At 66.7% G+C, this 19,776-nt stretch overlaps 2 protein-coding genes across 2 annotated transcripts; both read left to right on the top strand.

Annotated features, from left to right (window-relative positions):
- Positions 1-2,428: 2,428 nt before the first annotated feature.
- Positions 2,429-4,338, top strand: OVCA2 (OVCA2 serine hydrolase domain containing; the record flags this gene model as incomplete). The annotated part of the gene is made up of 1 exon (XM_083875091.1): positions 2,429-4,338. The coding sequence occupies one exon, from the start codon at positions 2,429-2,431 to the stop codon at positions 3,113-3,115; it is 687 nt and encodes a 228-aa protein (XP_083731217.1). The 3' UTR covers positions 3,116-4,338.
- Positions 4,339-15,927: 11,589 nt separating this feature from the next.
- HIC1 (HIC ZBTB transcriptional repressor 1) lies at positions 15,928-18,896 on the top strand (the record flags this gene model as incomplete). Its single annotated transcript, XM_083875517.1, has 2 exons — positions 15,928-16,261; positions 16,951-18,896. The coding sequence occupies exons 1-2, from the start codon at positions 16,210-16,212 to the stop codon at positions 18,894-18,896; spliced, it is 1,998 nt and encodes a 665-aa protein (XP_083731643.1). The 5' UTR covers positions 15,928-16,209.
- Positions 18,897-19,776: the final 880 nt, after the last annotated feature.

Genomic DNA, 19,776 nt, shown 5'->3' with positions numbered 1-19,776 from the left:
GCAACCCATCAGTGGCCACTGGCCCCGGTCTGCGTGGGCAATTAGCAGCAGATGAGGGAGGCTGGACAAGGGCTCATTAAACCCATTCCTGGGGAGAGCTGGCCAGTCTTGGAGAACCCCCCCACCCGGACAGCTCAGCAATTAATTGGCTGGGCTTGTTTTAATTGGATGAACTTCCGATCAGGTTCAGCATCCCTGCTCAGCTGCCGTGCTGGCGCTTTCTGCACCCCAGCTGGGTGAGGGGAGCAGGGCAGCAGAGCTCTGCCCTCTGAGCATGGTGGCCCTGCTCACACCCAGAAATTCTGGGGTAGCCACAGGTGAGATTTGAGGCAGTGCAGGGCAGCAAGGTCCCAGTAGCTGCTCTTCCACAGCAAGCAGGACACGGGCTGGCTGGGCAGGGGGTGATTAGTGCCAGCTCTGGAGGACAAGGACATCTTTGGCCCTTCTCCTGCTCCTGAAAGCTCTGGCTGCAGCCAGCCCATGACAGGCGGGTGTCCCAGGGCAGGCAGCCGCTAACGAGAACAGATTGTTGTCATTGAGCAGTAATTACTTCATTAGGCTGAGGCACGTGCTGGGGAGAGCTGGGCGCAAGGCAAGCCAGAGCCATGGCCACAGTCTGGCCTATGACTGCTGAGGGGACACGGCCGTGGGGCAGAGCTGGGACCCACAGAAGGTCTGATGGCCAGGAAGGGGCTGTGGGCACGGCCTGGGGGGCTTGCTGGGGCACCCTAACCCTGCCAGGTGCCTTTTTCCCCCGCAGCACCTGGAGTTGCGTCTCCGCGCCCTGGGCCGGCCCTATGTGCGGGTGCTGCTGTCTGAGATCTTCCCCAGCAAGTTAAAGCTCTTCCCAGAGGTGGATGTGTGAGTGCTGCTGACCCCTCTCCAGCCCCAGGGTGCCCCATCCCTGTGCAGTTCCCACTTGGAGTTGTCCCTGACACATCTGTCTGCTGTCACTGTGCAGGGAAGGGGCATGGCTGTCCTTACCAGGGTGGCACTGGCACAGTAAGGACCATCTGGGGTTCTGCTGAGGGGCTTCATTGTGGCTTGTTTTTCCCAAAATGCTCATCCCCATTGTGACATTTCCCTTCCAGGTGGGTGCAGGTAGCCTGTCCCAGGCTCTCTATTGACTGGGGAGAAGCCTTCAGCAAGCCACTGCTGACACCCTATGAGGTGAGCACCCCTCTCTGTTTTGGGGGGACAGTCCTGGCTTGGGGTGATGCACCAGAGCAGGCCTGGGGGTGTCCCTGCACCCCAGACAGTGTCCCCTCCTCTCTCCATCTGTGCTCTGTGCACAGTCCAGACATGCTGCTGGGATATCCAATCTTTTGTGAAACCAGTGGGATTCCCACCAGTGCCTCGAGCTTTGCCCCAGCAATGGCAAACCAAGGTGGATGCTGGAACCTCTCCCAGCACCACCAGCTCCCCCTCTGCGGGCACAGCTCGGGGACTCATCCCCGGTCCTCTCCGCAGGCTGCGGTGGCTCTCCAGGACATCGAGTGGCAGCAGCCTTATCCCATGGACTTCTACGCCAGCCAGTCCCTGGGGCCGTGGACGGTGAACCACGGCGGCACACAGCCCCCGCGCCGCGGGCGGCCGGCACAGGTGGGTGGGCAGCGGGGCGTCACCGGGTCCCCGCCCCGTCCCTCGGGCCGGTGAGAGCACCGGGACTGCCTGAGCACCCGGTGCCGCGTACCAAAAGCGCCACCCGGTGGTGTCGTGGCCATCCAACAGTAACGGGGACAGTGCCAGCCCGGCCCGGGGGAGGGACACGCGGGTCCTCCCCAGCCCTGGTCGGGGTGAGCGCCTGCCGAGCCCCGCGGCTCCCCGGGAAAGGGGGGGTTCCCCCCGCAGTGCCCCGCGGGGTGCTGTGGGCTGAGCACGGCCTGGCTCATCGCAGCTCCGGCTGGGGCTGGGGCATCCCTCACCCTCCCTCTCCCTGCAGGGGAAGCCACCCGCGGCCCCCGCCCCGCCCGAGGGTGGGGAACAGCCAAGCACCGGGGACCCCGCAGCCTCGTGAGTGTCGCCCGCAGCTGCCGCACTCCGGGACCCAGCACGGGCAGCGGCGAGGGCACCGCTGATGGCTTCCACCAGGATAAGCACCACCGGGACCCTGCTCTACCGTCGCTGGAATGGATGGGGTCGCACCCCGTAACCCAACGACACCGTTGCTCACAAGGACCGACCCCAGCTGTCCGTGGGGAGTTCCCCACCAGGCCGTGCTGCGCCCTGCCCGCGGCCGCCGCCATCGCACCGGGGGTCGCGTCCCGCCCCGTCGGGGCTGCCCCGTCCTCACCCTCGCGGCGACCTCCCACCGCCAGGGGGCGCGCGTCACCTCCGCTCGGGCGCTCCGCTCGCTCTCTTCTCTCCGACCAATCAGCGCGCAGCGTTTCGGCGGGAAGGCGGAAGCGGCGGTGCGGGGGGCGCGGCCATGGCGGAGGCGCGGCCGCTGCGGCTGCTGGCGCTGCACGGGTACCGGCAGAGCGCCCGCCGCCTCCGCCAGCGCACCGGCGCGCTCCGCAAGGCCCTGCGCGGCCGCGCCGAGCTGGTGGCCATCGACGCGCCGCACCTCTTGCCCGCCAGCGCTGAGGACGACCCCGACGGGGACGATCCCCCCCGCGGGTGGTGGTTCTCCGGGCCCGGCACGTTCGAGGCGGGCGAAGCGGCCGCGGCTCCGGCGGGGCTAGAGGAGTCTCTGTCGGCCGTGGCGGCGGCGCTGGCGGAGCACGGGCCTTTCGACGGGCTGCTGGGCTTCAGCCAGGGCGCGGCGCTGGCCGCCATGGTGTGCGCCCTGCGGGCCCGCGGCGACCCGCGATTCCCGGTGGCCTTCGCCGTGCTGGTGGCCGGGTTCCCCAGCCGCGCCCCGGCGCACGGACACTTTTACCGGGAGCCCATCGCCCTGCCCACGCTGCACGTCGTGGGCGACACCGACGCCGTCATCGCGGCGCCCCTGAGCAGGGAGCTGGCCCAGTGCTTCGTGGAGCCCGTGGTCCTCACGCACCCCGGCGGGCACTTCATCCCCGCGGCCGCGGCGCAGAAGAAAGGCTACCTGGAATTCTTGGAACGCTTCTGCCCCGCGCAGGGCCAGGCCGAGCGCCCGGGGGCTGGGGAGGTTTGAGAATGGGCTCTGTAATAAAAAAAAGGGCTCTGGTGAGCCACGTGCAGCCAACCCATCCTGTGAAGCATCACTGTTTCCGTGCCTCCAGAGGGACCAGAGAACAGCTCACTGCACGTTCTGCTCTTCAGTGTTCACCCAGGCCAGGCTAAATGGTTCTTTATCTCCCTTTTTTTCAGCTTTGTTGTATATATCGGTATAAAATATATACATATATATGTATATAAAGCTACATGTTATGTATATACCATGTATGATGTAACATGTGAGTGTGGGAGTGTGACAGTGAGGGGGTTGAGGGCAGGAAGGTGACACTGCTCTGTGTGCAAGGTGCTTTCAGAGACTCAAACACCTGCTCAAAAGGAGAGTTTCTCAGCTCAGCCACAGGAAGTGTCTGCAGAGCTCAGAGCTCCTGCAGTTTTACACCCCAAAGATTCAGTTTTTTTAATATTAAGTCAAGCTTCCAGCTGGTCTGGGCCTGGAAAACTCTCTCATCCTTGGCAGTGCCAGGGCTGGTGTTTGTTTCAGGAGTGAAATGCCTGCTTGCTCGGCATGCGTGTATTTAATCTTCCTTGTACAAAGTGCCTCCATGAACAAGAAAAACTTGTCGCTGTTTGTGGCTCTGTATTATCCAGGAGCACACGAAAATCTTTATTGCTGTACCAGTTGCAGGTGTCCTGCTCAGCTTCTGCCCAGCTCAGCACTGGGCACCAGTCTCAGGAGGGGAGTGCTAGCAGAGCTCCTCTAATCCATCTTTCCTTGGGGGTGTAGAGTTGGTAGAAGAGGGAAACTGGGTGAAAAATGTGAATTTTCCCCCTGTTTGAGCAGCGGGGCAGGGCAGTGTCAGCTCTGCCAGGGCCGGAGGACACTGTGCTGCTGGAGCCCTTCCTGTGTTCACTCAGCTGGGAGAGGCCTGGGAGCTGCCCTGGGTTAAACCAGCACAGCAGGAGTGAGCACTTCTCAGCCCCAGCACATTTTTAGCCCTGGTTTGCAGCACGGTGGTGATGGTGGCAGGAGGATGTGGCTGTTTCCCTGCAGCCCCCCCTGTGGGGCTGGGGGGGCTTGGGCAGTGCTGTGCCACTTCACCTGGGCTGTGCCACATCTGCTGGGAAGGCGTGGGGCACCTACACCCCTTGGGGTCCCATCGGGGACACCAGAGGCTGGTTTTTTTTTGTGGGCTGTGGCTGAGCACGGCGACCAGCTGTGACAACACACCGGAGCCTTTATCTCCGCTGTCCCCGCGCCGCCGGGCAGGGACAGCAGCGGCCGCCTCGCCATCCCCGGTGGCTGTTTGATCACCGCGGGGCTTTCCCGGCGCGGGGGAGGCTCCGCAGCCACGGCCGCACTGCGGCCCCGCAGCTCCCGGGCACGGGGAGGCCCCGGCGGCTTCAGGGAAGAGGGGAGGAAAGGGAAGAAGCCCAGGGTGCGGTGAGTGAGCAGCACGGTCCCAGCTCTGCAGGCAGATCCCTCGGGTGGGTCGGGGAGGGATGGGTGACCTGAGGTGCTGCAATACCTGCCTCTTTCCCGGGGTCTGCATAAAGATGGCTCCTGCCGGGTATCTGCTGTACCGGTGTAAATAAATTAATAAAAACAGATAAACGCGACCTTTGTCCGCAGGAGGTGCCTGTGTGAGCAGCGGAGGGAGGTCCTGCTTGGTCCCGGTGTGGTGGGAGGAGGGAAGCGGCTCCCGCGGCTGTCACGGCAGGCGGAGGGGTTTGCCATGGGAATCCTGCCCTCTCCTCTCCTTCCGCGGGCGAGATGCCCTCGGGCTGGCCCCCGCCTCTCTCGCAGGTCCAGGTCTGTTCTTGAGATGCAGCCACAGTCCTTGGCTGCCCGCAAAGGTGAGCCTGGAGACAAGACTGGCTGATGCCTTCCCACCCTTCACTCAGCTTGATGCTGGGCAGTTCCCTTTTCCATCACCCGGTGGGGCCCAGGGGAGTTGTTTTTTTACCCCAAAGCAGCGTGGGCCAGTTGCTATTGCTGAACAGGGGGATGATGGAGTGAGCCTGGGATCCAGGTGGCAGCTGTGCCACTTGCCTGGGACAAGAGGGCCCTGGGGACAATCACCAGTGTTACCAGCAGCGCCTGGGTGTTTTGGCAAGGGAGATGTCATCCCTGTCCCCAGATGGGCCTTTCCATACCCCAGTGCAGCCATTGGAGCCACCTGAGTGAGCTCAGGGACAGGAAGGACCCTGGCTGTGGCCCCGCTTGTGTGGAGCCTGCTGTGGGCATGGAGTGCAGGGCTCGGCCAGGCACAGCCTTGCTCTCCCTTCCCTGGGTGAGCAGAGCCCCCAGGCCTCTCCCAGTGTCCCAGGGAAGGCAGGAGGAGCCTGGCACGAGCAGAGACACTGCTGCCACCACTTCCCTGCAAACTCCCAGTGGTTTTCTCACCTCTCCCCAGCTCCCTGCATGCCTTCCCCCTGTGCCACTGCCACCTCGAGGTCACTGCCACTGCCCACCCTGCCAGCCACCCACCTGGGGCACACCAGGTACTTGGGGCACACCCAACTTTCCTGTGGGCAGCACTGGAAAAAGCGACTTCCCACCGAGCCTGGCGTCATGTACGGCTCATGCCAGGGTTTGAGCCTTACTCATCTCACTCATCTTCCTCCTTTGTCCCCACCAGCGGGACCTGCCAGAGGCGTGGGGAGGGGACACTCCAGGAGGGTGCCGTGTTTCCCAGATGGTTTTACAGCAAGGTTTCCCTCAAACCTGCTGAGCTCCTGCCTGTGAAGTGACAGTGACACGGGCAGGGGACAGCCAGGACCATCCCCGGGCCCCGCTGCTGGAGCAGGACCAAGCCATTGGGAACAGCCCCCCCTTCCCTGCTTCACTCGCAGAAGCTTCCAGTTGTGGCTGAGTCACTCCTGCTGTAGCTCCTTCTCTCTCCTTGTTTTGGATGGAAGTTTTCCATGGAAACCCACGCTGGGCCGGGCTGCAGGCTGGGATAAACACGGCTGAATCACAAAAGGCCGTTTCGCCAAGAGCTGTCAGATGGCAGCAACAGCGTGTGGGGCCAGTGGGAACCTGCCCAGCCTTTGAGGGGGCAACAGCAGCACCTCTCCATGCAGCCCCCACCAGCTTCGCTGGCTCAGCCCCCCCAGACCCACCCTGAATTCCTACGGTGCCAGGATGCCACTTGGCAAAGCCAGGAGTGGGTGACAGGTTTTGTCTGGAAGTTTTCTGGGGCCACGTGCTTTCCCAGGGATGCACAGGGAAATCCCGACTGGGAGAGTCCCTTCTCTGCAGGCAGTGTCCACTCCAATCCTCAGCTGCCGGGCTCTGCAGGGTCATGGCTTGGAGGTCCCAGGAAGACCCTTCCCACCCTCCTGGCCGTGTGCAGGGACACGCTCTGAAGCCGCTGGGTGCGTTGCTGAGGTGAGGGAGCATTTGTGCCGTGCCTGTGCCCTGCTGAGCACCATTCCATCATGGAAGAGGCCATGGCAGGGGCTGTGATCCTCCTTGGCACCACATTCCTCCCCAGCACCGCCGTGATCTCTGTGCTGAGGAGGAGCACAGGAGCTGGACGGCCTCTGTCCCCCGGCGCTGACGGCTGGCCCCAGGCCCAGCGCCTTGGAAGCGCCGTTGGAAGACAAGTCCCGGTGTCAGGAGTCCAGGATATTTTTAAGTACTCTGGAAGAAAAACTGATTCCAGGGTGTCAGCGGGAGAGACTTGGCCTTCAAAACAACAGTGCAGCTGGAAGGTTCCCGAGCTGGAGCGTGGGGTCCAAGGGGCCACAGTGCTGCCCACGGGACGTGTCCCCTCACTCAGGGGTTACCCTGGAAGGGACATGGGTGTTGCCGTGGCCTGGACTGCACTGTGATGCTGTTGACGGGGTGCAAACAAGGAGGTGTTTCCCAGGGGATGGAGGGTGGGTTTTGTGGCAGTGGCAACTTTGCCGTGTGGATGTGCTGGGCACACCTGTAGTTTTACCTGAGCACTGCTGGGACTGCCCGAAAATCCCCATCCTGAGGTGTGAGGTGTTTGGCCCGTCACCAACAGCAGCAATGGGAAAAGCAGGAGTTAAAGGGAACAAGCAAGAGACACGGCAGGGCACAGTGAGGACCTGCCACCTCTGATCCTCCCCTGCCTGTGGCTCCCGTGTCCCACTGTGGCCCTGCTGACCCCTGGGGACCTGGGGGTGGCCATGCCTGTCTGGGTGAGGGCAGAGCTGCCAGGTCCCTGACCCCATGGATGGGTGAGGGATTCTAATGGGGCTGCCTTGGAGAGGGAGAGTGTGGACAGGGGACCCTGTGTGACCCCTACTCAATCTTGGTGGGCCACCCACGGCAGCCCTGTGCTGCAGGATGCCAAGACTGAAGGTGCCTGTTCAGGGTGTCCCCCTGTTCCTCTTGCCTCTGCCACCCTCACCCACTTGGGACTGACCCTACATCCCCGGTGCCCCCATGGGATTAGGTACCTCCCTCCCCTCCAGGATCTGGGTGGTCACTACAGCCCTTCCAGCCCCCTCTCTCCGTCTCCAGGGTTGTGAATTCCCCGGTGCCCCCCGCGAGGAGCCCTGCCCGGCCAGCACCGGTCGCCGCCGGCTGCCGAAGGCCCGGTGCCCGGTGCCGGGGCAGGCCGGGCCGCTCTGACTTCGCCGCTCAGGAATCTCCTGGCCGCGCCGGGCGGGTTGTGCAACCTGCGACCGCCCCCAGCCGCCCCCGCCCCGGCCCCGCGGGCCGCGCTCAGTCCCCGCCGCGCCGGCCCCGCCGCCAGCCCCGCTCCGCCACCGGCCCGCGGCCCCCCGAGCACCGGCGGCCAGGCGGGGGGGACGGGGCGGGGGGCCGGGACCCCGATTGCCGAGCGGACAGATGCGGCGGGACGAGCCCGGCGGGGACGGTCCCCCAGGGGCTCCGGGTCCCCGCCGGGAGGGCAGGTGAGGGGCTGCGGGGCGGGGGGCAGGACGGGGGATCCGAGGAGGGGGGTCTCCATCGTTCCCGCCGCCAGAGGAGGAGCCGCTCGGCGCCCGCCCCCCCGAACAGTAAGAGTTGATGTGCGGTGAGCTGCATCCTGCATGTGAGCTCCTACTGCCCCGGGAGGCGGGCCGCCCCCGACGGGACCCCCCCTCCGCCGCCTCGGGGACCCCCGGGGGTGGGCGAACGGGGGGAGCCGGTGCTGCCCGCGCTGCGAGTCCGCCTGTCCCGGCGACCATGGCTGTAGACTGTTACCCCCCCAGCGGCACAGTAACAATCTAAAGCCACGGTCGCCCGGGCGGCGTCGGAGTTGGGAGGGGGGGGCCGGGAGGGCGGGCCGGGAGGGGGCAGCCGGTGCCTTGGCGACGGCGAGGAGGCGTCCCCGCCACCGCAGCGAGCGCGCCCGACCCCCGCCGGCGGCGCGGGGGGGACTCCCGGTGCTCGGGAGGGGGGAGTGTCGGTAGCATCGGCAGCATCGGTAGCGTCCGCCCGCCCCCCTCCCCGCCCCCCGCCCTCCCACGCGTGTCCGCCCCGCCGGGGGTCCCCCCCTACCTGGGCTGCAGCGGGAAGGCGGGGGGGGCTTCCGCCGCGGGGGGGTCGGTGTCTGCGGGGGGGGAAAGAGAGAGCGGGGTCAGGCGGGCACCGGGACACCCCCCCCATCCCCGCCCCTTCCCGCCTTTCCCCTCCGCCCCCGTCGGGGCGCGCTCCCCGACGGCTCAGCACCACGGACAGCGCCCGCCCCCCCGGCGCTGCGGCGGGGCCGGTGCGGGGCCGGGGCCGGGGCCGGTGCCGGCGGTGGGTCATGCTTCAGTAGCCATGACTGTAGACTGTTACTGTCCTGTCCCTACGCAGCAGTAAGCAGTCTAGAGCCAAGGTGCCGACGCTCTGACTCGGGCTCTCCTCAACGGGCTCTCCGCGCTCTTTAGACGCAGCGGGGCGAAGGCGATAGACTCCCCCCCCCCTCCCGCGGGCTGCGGAGCCGGCAGCGCCCGGGCTGGGGACACGGGGCTGCGGGGGAACCCGAGGAGGCGGCGGTGGAGAGCGCCGGGCACGGCGGCACCGCGGGATGGGGCCGGGGGTCCCGTCGGGGGAGGCTCGGAGAGGGGGGACAGCGGGCGCCGGTGTCACCGCGGAGCGGGACACGAACCGCGCGCAGCCCCGCACGCGGATGCGCTTCCGCACCTCTCCCCGCCCCCAACCTCCCCCCCTTTTCCCCCCAAACCCCCGCAAGGTGCGGGCGGCCGGTCCCCGCCGCGCCCCCCCCGGGGCGGCCCCGCGCTCAGCGCCCGCCCCCGCGCACCGCCCCCGCCGCCGCCGCCCGGCCCCGCCGCCCCCGCCGCCCGGCCCGCACGTGGGGCTGCGCCAGCCGCCCCCGCCCGCCGCAGAGCTCTCCCCCCGCCCCGGCCCCCGCTGCCCTCCGCTCCGCCTCACCCCCCGCCCCGGGGCCGGCAGGTGCAGCGCTCGGTGCCGCGGGGCTCCGCCGCCCCCTCCCGCCCCCGCACCGGGCTCCGTCCCCGCTTACCTGCGGGCCGAGCCGGCCGGTGCCTTACCTCCCGCGGGCCCCGCGGCTGCCGGGCCGGGCAGGGGCCCCGCGGCTCCCGGCGGGGCCGGCGCCGGTGTCGGTGCTGCGCTGTCCGCAGCGCGCGGGGCTTTTATAGGATCGGGCTCGTAGTAACGGGGATCTCGGCTCATTCATAGAAAAGCATCAACCTACACAATGACGTGAGCGCTACGTCAGCGAGGAAATTTAGGGAACGGGAAGACGCTACTATTTATATCGGCGCGGGGGGAGAACAGCGGCCCGGAGCCGGGCAGGGGGTCCGGGCTGCAACAGGACCCCCGGGCCCCCCCCGACCCCTCCGGAGCCCCCCGCGTTCCCCGGCAGCTCGAGGAGTGCAGTGGAGAGCACCCAGCACCCCACATCCCTTCTCCACCTGCTGCCAGATTCAGGAGCTGAAACACCCACTGAGACACAAACTGAGGGTCCTGACACCCTGGGGATGCGGCGTGGGACACCCCCTGCCCCAGACACGAGGTGTCCATCCAGGCACCCATGGGAGCCCAGGGCACCCATCACTCCTGACCACCCCACTAGGCCAGAACGTGGCCCCCTCCTGGCCTCGTGGCTGCTCATCCGGGGCTGTCTGAGCCCCCCATCATGGGGAGGGGTTGCACAGAGGTCCCCACACCTGGGCACCACCCTGGGGGTGCCCCCTGCCCACCTGCATCCCTCACCTGAGCAGCACCTCCCACGTGCCCCCTCATGAGAACCCCTGTCCTGCCAGTGTCACAAGCACCCATGGGTGGCACTCCAGGGCGCTGCAGGATAATGGGACAGCACAAAGTGGTGGTGGGGGGTGAGTTTAGAATACATGGGGTGAGCATTTCATTGCAGCACCGTGCTGCCCTGACCCCTCCAGCCTCACAGTGGGGCCTGGCCCTCACTCCCACCAGGGCTGGGTGCCCCAAAAACCATCAGTGCTACAGAAACAGGTTGCGGCTTCATGGGCGAATTAATTTTGGCCCCTTGCTCCTTCCCAAGTGCCAGCACCCCCCAAGATGGGCCTGGCATCATATCCAGGGGGATTTGAGAGCATCCTTTCCCCCTTTATGCACCTGTCCATCCATCCATCCATCCATCCATCCATCCATCCATCCATCCATCCATGCATCCCCCCCATTCCTGCCGGAGCCGTCTGACCTCACTCTGCTCTGGCGAAGCATCACACCGGTAACCACAGCAACAGCGGCGTTGTCATTGACAGCAGCATCCGCGCCCGCCAGCATCCGCCGCTGCGCAAGGCCGCACGCTGCTGCAAGGCCACACGCTGCCACGGGGGCCTGGAGCCGCGCTCTCCCCACTCCCCTTACCCCTCAAACACGCCCCCCCCCCCCCCAAAAAAAAAAACCGCAGAGCAGCTCAGAGGATTAACCCTCCCGACCTCCCCATCAAGATGCTGCCACCCCTCCTAGAACTCTCCAAAACGCCTCACTGCCAAATTGGGGTATCCCCACTCTTCTCCCCTCTTTTCATTTTTTTTTTTTAATTATTTTTTTTTTTTTCCCCACGCAGCACCAGCGCTCGCCCCGTCGGGGCTCTCCGGTTCGGGAAAGGGGAGGGAGGGAATTGCTGCCGCAGCGCTCCCCGCCGCAACCGTGACTCAGCCCCGGGATTAGTCAGCAACTGGGGCCGGCCCACCCGCAACCGGCTGCGCAGCTCCGTCGTTCCTCCGGGGGCCGCGATCCCCCCCACTCCGCGTCCCCGGTACCCCCGACGCGCACTTTGTGCGCGTCGGGGGTACCGGGACGCGGAGTGGGGGGATCGCGGCCCCCGAGGTGGGGGTGTCGCATCCCGGAGAGCGGCCCGTTGCTGCCATCTCGTGGGCTTCCCACCAGTGATTACAGCGTGTCCCTGTCGCGGGAGGAGGGGACAGAGGGCGCGGGGATGTGGGTGGGGAGGGGGAGGTCACCTGTGGGGTTGGAGGAGGATTGGGAGTGGTATGGCCTCACCTGAGATGAGGGATGGAGGTGTGTCATTGTGCTGTCGTGACTCTACAGGGGTGGAGTGTTCACCTGCTTGGAGGTGACTCCGCAAGGAAGGGATGATGTTGTCCCCATGATGCGTCACTCCGAAGGAAAAGGGTGTCAGCACCTTGAACCCCAAATTGTCACCCTGCTGGAAGTGTTCCTCGCCCAATCTGAGCGTTGTGCTGCAAGGAAGGGGTGCCGCTGCTCCAGAAAACAACCTCAGGCAGGTATGGGTGCCTTTTCCTTAGAATTGTCCCACATGGAAGTGCCCCACTGCCCCATGGAGCATCATCCATAAGGGAAGAGGTCCCATGGTTTCACTAAGCATCATCCCAGAGGGATGAGATCGTCACCTGAGTGCAGAGAAGGGTTTCCATCACCCCACCAAGTGTTATCCTACAAGGAAGGGATCCCGCTGCCCCAGGAAACAGCACCTTGCAGGGATGGGTGCCCTTTTTTGACTGAAATTTAACCCCACAAGGGGTCCCACTGCCCCCTAAAAAGCATCACCCGTCAGGAAAGGAGTCCCATCATCTCACCAAACTTCAACCCACAGGGTCAGGATCCTCATCTGCCCGCAGAGGATGGGTCCTGTCACCCCATCAGGCATCATCCCACAAGGAAAGGGTCCCATTTCTCCACAAAGCATCCCCTCACAGGGACTGGGTGCCCTTTGTCTTCCCAAACATCCCCCCATAAAGAAGGGATCCCACTGGACCCCAGCTGGACAAGGGGAATTGCAAAGCCCTGTTCCTGGGGAGGAAAATCCCTGAGCTCTGGGATATCCCAGGGACTGTTTGTCTGGACAGCAGTTCACTGGAAAAGACCTTGGTGGTCCTGGGGGACAGGAAGTTGACCATTTGTCCTTGAGATGAAGGAGGTGAATGGTGTCCTGGTTTATGTTGGTTGACAGCAGTGAGAGGATCCTTCCCCCCTGCTCAGTCCTGGGCTGTGGGGTCCAGAGCTGGGCTCCCAGCATGGAAATACTGGAGAGAGTCCAGGGAAGGACCACTAAGAAGAGTAAAGGCCTGGAGCATCTCTCTGATGAGGAGAGGCAGAGAGCTGGGAGTGGCTGGAGAGGAGAAAGCTCCAGGGGCCCATCAGTGACCCGTGGAGGGAGGGTGCAGAGAGGACAGAGCCACACTCAGCTCTGTGGTGCCCAGTGCCAGGGGCAGGTGGCACAGACTGAGCCCCACGGGTTCCTCTGACCATCAGGGAGGTCACACTTCACACTGGGAGGGGGGCGCTGGCATGGGCTGCCCAGGGAGGTGCTGGAGTCCTTTGAGATGTCCAAAACCACCTGGCCAAGGTCCTGTGCAGCCAGCCCTGGGTGGCCCTGCTGCAGCAGAGGGTTGGGTGAGGACTTCCCGAGGTGTCTCCCAGTCTTGGCTCCCGCTGTTTGATTCTGTCTCTTGTGCACCTGGATGTCCTTCCCCTTCCAAGGAAGGGTTGCCCTGCTCCATGAAATGTCACCTTGCAGGGATAGGCGCCCTTGTCTGACCAAGCATCACTCTGCAGAAAAGGGTCCTCTCAGTGTCACCAGACAAGAAAGGGGTCCCATTGCCCCATCAGGGACTGGTCCACAGACAAGGCCCCCTCAGCCACTTGAGCATCACCCCACAGGGGATGACTCCCATTGCCCACCCAGCAATGCCACCCAGACAGCACAGCAGAGAGCAGCCACCCTGGCTGGGCCTGTGCTGTGCCAGGGAAGCTCTGCCCTTCCCACTGCCTTTCAGGGATCCTCTCATGATGGGGAGCACCCTGGGAGAACTTGGCAGGGCCCCGTGGCTGCCCCCAGGCTCGCTTTGCAGCAGGCAGGGCTTGGCACTGGGACGGTTCAGGAGATGGGCAGCGGCGATCCCTGCCCAGCCTGGAACAGCTCAGCCGCGTCACGAGTTTCCCAGGCTCAGCCTAGCCCAGGTGGAGGGGACACGCATCCCCTCGCACACACAAGGGGCCGCAGTTTCGGGGCTGCTGTGCCCCGGCACCGCCGGGAAAAGGAGCCGAGCTGCCAGCGGGGGCTGCAGGCTCCTGGCGCTGCGGATGCGGCCCCGCTGGCCAACGCGCCGTAATGCAAGACATGTGTGTGGGCTTTGGGGAGAGGCTGCGCTGGGAAACAGGGCCCTGCAGAGACCGGGGGGCTGTATCCTGTCCAAAAGCCCAGTCCCACATGAAGGCCAGGCATGCGAACGCGATCCAAACCACAGCTGGATTTGAACCGAATCTCCCAGCATCTGGGCTAATTTGCTGCAACTTTGATTGATCGTGGGGAGGGGCACAGGCGGGAAACGCTCCCAGCTCAGACCTCCCAACAGAGCCAATGACTTAACCAGAGCTGGTTCCAATCTGCTCAGCACATTGAGGCGAAAATGCCCCTTTCCCCTTGGCGCTGCCGGGCGCCGGCGCTGGCTCTGCTCGCGGTCCTGCAGCCCGGCCGTCCCCGCCCCTCGGAGCCGGACACCGGCTGCAGCTCTCTGCGAGGACCCGGCGGGTTTTGAGAGCTCTGGGTGCAGAGCGCAGGGTCAGGCTGCTGTGTTAGGATCCCTCCAGAAGGCTGAGCAGGGCAAGACGGGGGATACTCATGCAAAAAAAAAAAAAAATCCCCTCCACCTGCCCCAACCCCCTACGGGCATCGATCCGCCCCGGAATGGGAGAGGAGCTGCGAAGGAGGGTGGAAAAGGTGAAGAGTTTTTCCATTCCCTCTCTCGGCCGCTGCCCCCGGGCTCGGGCGTCACTCAGCAGGTAGCTGGGGCAGCCCGGGGTCCCGGCCGGCCCCGGGGGATGCAGCTGTCTGGGCGCCGCTCGCTGCCGTGATTTATGCAGCTCAGCCCCATAAATTACCGGGACGGAGCCCGCGGGAGCCATCGCTCACAGCGACGTCCAGAGCTCGCTGCCAGAACCTGAAACACTTCCAGCCGTTAATTGAAGAGGGAAAAAAAAATAAATAAATGGGAGAGGGGGGAGAAATTAGTGCCCGGGGAGTTGGGATTAAACCGCGGCTCTAACGAGGGTCGCCCACGCCCCGCTCCCAGGATCCCAGCGCTTCCCTGTGGCCGAGAGCCCAGCACGGGAGCAGGGAGGGGGGATTTGTGAGCCGTGCCTGGGATGAGCCCGCTGCAGGCTCCCCACGGGCACTGACATTCCGTCCCGGCCCCCAGGGGATGTCTCCGTAGTGAAGCGGGACGCGCTGAGTCTGAAGGGAATCTGAGGATGAGTTCCAGGTGAGTTGATGCTGAGCTGCCACCAGCCTGCACCCTCCCTGCCAGCACACATCGGTTTTTGTCCCAAATTCAGGGCTGCCCTGCTGTCCCAGGCACCAGGGACCCCACATTGGCTCCCACTCGCCGGGGGACCAGAGTTATGGGGTGAAACCCCAGGAGCCCAAGTGGGAGGGGTGGCCACTGCCCGGGGTGCCCTGCTGGGGTCAGGGGGTGCCAGCGGGACACGCCGGGATCAGCAGCCGTCCTGGGAAGCCCATCACGATGCTTTGCTGTACCAGGAGGTTGTGCAAGAGGCTGCGGCTGTGAGAAAGGAGAAGTGAAAGTGCGAAGCGAGAGGCGGCTCCCCCCGCGCCAAGGGGGGTACCCCGCGCAGCACCCCCAGCACAGCGGCCTTTTCAGGGACGGCTGGGGGGATGAAGCCGGGGGAAACGTGGCTCTGCCTCCCCCTCCTTCTCCTTCTCCTCCTCATCCCAAACCACCGCAAGCCCACCCCGAGCCACTGCCACCGCACATCTGGGCGCCAGCGCTGCGCGCCCCTCCCGCTTTCTGCTCTCCCCCCTCACCAGCAAATCAGGCCCGTCTCCTTCCCTCCCTGCTCCCCGGAGCCTTTCCCGCATCATCTCCTCTCATCGGACACGATGCTTCACCCTCTGCACCCCAGAATGATCCCACCCGCTCCAGCCTTCCCAACCGAGGGGTGCCACCCCGCTTTGTGTATCCGCGTCCATCCCTCGGGCGGGGCGGCAGGCGAAACCCCTCCGCTTTATCGTTCCCCGGCTCCGTCCGCCCCGTCGGGTCCCACCTGCGCGGGGAGGAGCCGCCCCCGGTAACGGGCGGGTGGAGCGCACCGGGAGCCGCTAGATGGCGCCCTACGAGCGGTACCGACGGGGGGGACACATCGCCCTTAGCCCGGGGACACCCCGGCTCTCCCCCTCCTCGGGGCTCCCGGCCCCACCCGGGGTGTCCCCGGGCAAAGGGCGACGTCCCAAGGACAGAGACCCCCGAGGGGGCGGTCGGGGCGCGGCGGGAGAAGAGCCGGGAGGAGGGAAAATCCGGGCTGGGAGGAGGAGGAGGAGACCGGGATGGGGAGGGAGGGGTGTGTAAAGGGGGGGCCCGGCTTGTCGGTGCCCCGCCCGGGGATGGGAGGAGGAAAACCTCCCGCCGTCCCTTTAACAGCCAGCGGCGCTGCTCGGAGTTCAGGCCGGGGTCAGGGGGAGTTCGCAGCCCGGGTTTCACCTCCGAGCTGGCGGCGTCGGGAACCCCGAGGAACCGCTGCTGCTTCTTCCACAACCACCTCCTCCTCCTCTTCCTCCTCCTCCCGTTCCGTAGGACCGGCCGGGAGCGCGGGGTATGGAGGGAGAGAAGCAGCAGAGGAAGAGGAGGGTGGAGGGGAGCAGCAACCGGCGGCGGCCCCCCAGGGGCTGAGCCATGAGAGTTCACCGAGACCTCAGCTGGCTGGCGGAGGCCACCGGACGCCCAGGTAAAAGGAGGGGGGGAAGACCCCGAAATACGGGAAAATCGGCCGAGAAAGCAGCTCCGCGGGCGCTTGGCTTTACGCACCTGGGCGGGGGGCACCGGCACCGGAACGGAGGCGGGAAGGGAGGTCCCGCTCCCCCCCCACACCCCCAACCTTCCCCCCGCTCACCTCGAGGGGGGGAGAGGAAACGGGGGCGGGGGGCGCCCGGGGGGTCCGGCCGGCCGCCTCCCGGGACCGGGGCGCATAAGAAGCGGGGAAGGCGCGGCGGGGAGCGGGACGGCGGCGGGGCGCGGGGAGCGGCGGGCGAGCGGCGGGCAGCGCCTCGGGGTGTCCCCCCGCCCTGCGCCGCCCCGGCAGGTGGGCGCGGGATCCCAGGGCTGGCGGGGCAGGGGCGCGGCACTGGCGGCGGCGGCGGGTGATGTCACTTTCTCCAAAAACCCTCCGGGGGTTTTCGCCCCCTTCCCGCCCCCCCGACCCGCCGAGAAACGAGCCCCCATATAAGCGGTGGCACCGGCCGGGCGGCCGCGCAGAGCGGGCGGGAGGCGGCGGTGCGTGGGGCTGAGAGCCGACCCTCCCACGCCGCCCGCCCCACGCGCGGGGGAAGCCCCGGCCGCGCACGTCGAGCCCCCCGCGCGTCGCCGCGGGCGTGCGGGGCCGGGCACGGCGCTGACGGGGCGGCCGCTGTGTTGCAGGGCGGCGGGCGAGGAGCGGGATGCTGGACGCCATGGAGGTGCCGAGCCACTCGCGGCAGCTGCTGCTGCAGCTGAACACGCAGCGCACCAAGGGTTTCCTGTGCGACGTGATCATCGTGGTGCAGAACGCGCTTTTCCGAGCGCACAAGAACATCCTGGCCGCCAGCAGCGCCTACCTCAAGTCGCTGGTGGTCCACGACAACCTGCTCAACCTGGACCATGAGATGGTGAGCCCCGGCATCTTCCGCCTCATCCTCGACTTCATCTACACCGGCCGCCTGGCCGACTGCGAGCCGGGCAGCGAGCAGAGCCTGGGTGCTGTGCTGGCTGCCGCCAGCTACCTCCAGATCCCCGGCTTGGTGGCCCTGTGCAAGAAGAAGCTGAAGCGCAGCGGCAAGTACTGCCACCTGCGCGGGGGCTACGCGCCCTACAAGCTGGGCCGCGGGCTGAGGGCCGCCACGCCGGTCATCCAGGCCTGCTACTCGGGGACGCCGCGGCCCGTGGACCTGCCGCCCGTGGAGCCGGCGGCTCCGCTCAACACGCAGTGCGGGGAGCTGTACGCCTCGGCCGCCCAGGGCGCCCCGCTGCACCCCCACGGGCTGTGCCCGCCCGAGCGCCACTGCTCGCCGCCCTGCGGCCTCGACCTCTCCAAGAAGAGCCCCACCGGCCCCTCTGCCCAGCTCCTGCCCACCGACCGCCTGCTGCCCAGCGAGCCCCGCGAGCCCTCGCTGCCCCCACGGCACGACAGCCCTCCCGTCAGCGCCGGCCTCCTGGGCAGCCACGCCGCTGCCTACAAGGACTCCCCGCCGGGCGGAGAGCCGGGGGGACACCCCCACGCCCCCGACCCTTTCCGCAGCACGCCGCCCTGTGCCGAGCCCCCGCTGCCCCGCGCTGATGGGAGAGAGCTGATGTACCGCTGGATGAAGCACGAGCCCCTGGGCCCCTACCTGGACGAGGGAGAGGCGGAGAAGGAGCTGGAGCGGGAGGAGAAGGCCGAATCGCCGCCTGCGGCGCCGCAGTCCCGCTACCCCAGTGTGGAGAGCAACGACCTGGAGCCTGATAACAGCACGAGTGAGGAGACGGGCAGCAGCGAAGGCCCCTCGCCCGGCGATGCTCTGGACCGCTACTGCAACCACCTGGGCTACGAGCCGGAGAGCCTGGGCGACAACCTGTACGTGTGCATCCCCTGCGGCAAGGGCTTCCCCAGCTCCGAGCAGCTCAACGCCCACGTGGAGGCCCACAACGAAGAGGAGCTCTATCACAAGGCCGCGGCCGAGCAGGCCGTGCCCTTCCTGGACAAAGGTGGCCCGGGGCTGGGTGACATCTTGCGGCCTTACCGCTGCTCCTCCTGCGACAAGTCCTACAAGGACCCGGCCACGCTGCGGCAGCACGAGAAGACGCACTGGCTGACGCGCCCCTACCCCTGCACCATCTGCGGCAAGAAGTTCACGCAGCGCGGCACCATGACCCGCCACATGCGCAGCCACCTCGGCCTGAAGCCCTTCGCCTGCGACGCCTGCGGGATGCGCTTCACCCGCCAGTACCGCCTGACCGAGCACATGCGCATCCACTCGGGCGAGAAGCCCTACGAGTGCCAGGTGTGCGGCGGGAAGTTCGCCCAGCAGCGCAACCTCATCAGCCACATGAAGATGCACGCGGCCGGCCCCGACGGCAAAGCCAAGCTGGACTTCCCCGACAGCGTCTACGCCATGGCCCGTCTCACCGCCGACCAGCTGGGGCTCAAGCAGGAGAAGGCGGCCGAGCTGCTCTCCCACACCTCGCACTTCCTCAGCGACCCCAAGGCCATGGAGAGCCTCTACCCCCTGGCCAAGTTCACGGCCGAGCACCTGGGGCTGAGCCAGGACAAGGCGGCCGAGGTGCTGGCGCAGGCTCCGCACCTGCACACCGAGGCTGCCCGGACCATAGAGCGATACTCGCCCCCCTAGCACCGGCCTGGCCGGGGGGCTGGGGGGCTCCCCTCGCTGCCCCGTGTGGAGCTGGGGGGGGGCGAGAGGCGGTGGGCGCTCGTCCCCCGGCGCTGCCGACGGTCCCGGAGAACTCGCTCGTAGCGAAGGTCCCGCGAGAGCCGCTCCGGGATGGATGGACGGCGCGTCCCTCGAGCAGCGGCCCGGCCTGCCCGGGAGAAGCCGATAAATCAGGGACTGACCCCGCGGCACCTCCGCCCCTTGCCGTGGGGGGTGCCGGGACCCCCGGCACCGGGCGGCAGCGACGCACAAGCTGTGAGGCCGGGCTGCGCCCCGAGGCTTTGGAGGACATGAGCCCGCTCCTTACCTCAGGGCCGCCCCCGGGCGAGGGGCCGCCCTCGGCAGCCGCCGCGTCGCTCCGGCCCCGCCGCGGTGGGACCCGCCGGCGCTCGGCTTTGCCGCGACGGGACCCGGACTGTGCCTCCCCGACCGCCGCGGGCCGTGAGTAGTTCGTCCGTCGTGGCCGGAGCGACGCCTCCGAGCTGAGCGGGAGCGGCCGGCGCTGGGCCGGGGGTGTGTGCCCGACCCGAGCACCCCCCGGTCCGCCCGGGGCTCGGGGACAGACTGACGGAGGGGGACGGTGGGGTCTGAGCAGCAGGAGGGGACGGGGGAGAGGCGGTCACGTCCATGCTGGGGCGGCCGGGGAATGCGGTGCTCCTCGCCCCGAAGCAAAGCACTGACCTCCCGTCCCGAAGGCAGGGGCTCAGCCGGCCGCTCCCCGTGTTTTTGGGAGGTGGGGCAGGGCCTGTCCCAGACTGAGCCCCTGGGCCCTGCCTCGCCATCAGGGATGCCCAGAGCACCCGGGCCAGCCCCGGGGCCCGGCCGATTCGCCCTCGGGCGG

Source organism: Zosterops lateralis (assembly GCF_965231275.1).
Source record: "Zosterops lateralis genome assembly, chromosome: 19".
NCBI classification, from domain to species: Eukaryota; Metazoa; Chordata; class Aves; order Passeriformes; family Zosteropidae; genus Zosterops; species Zosterops lateralis.
This window is presented reverse-complemented; position numbering and strand designations above follow the sequence as displayed.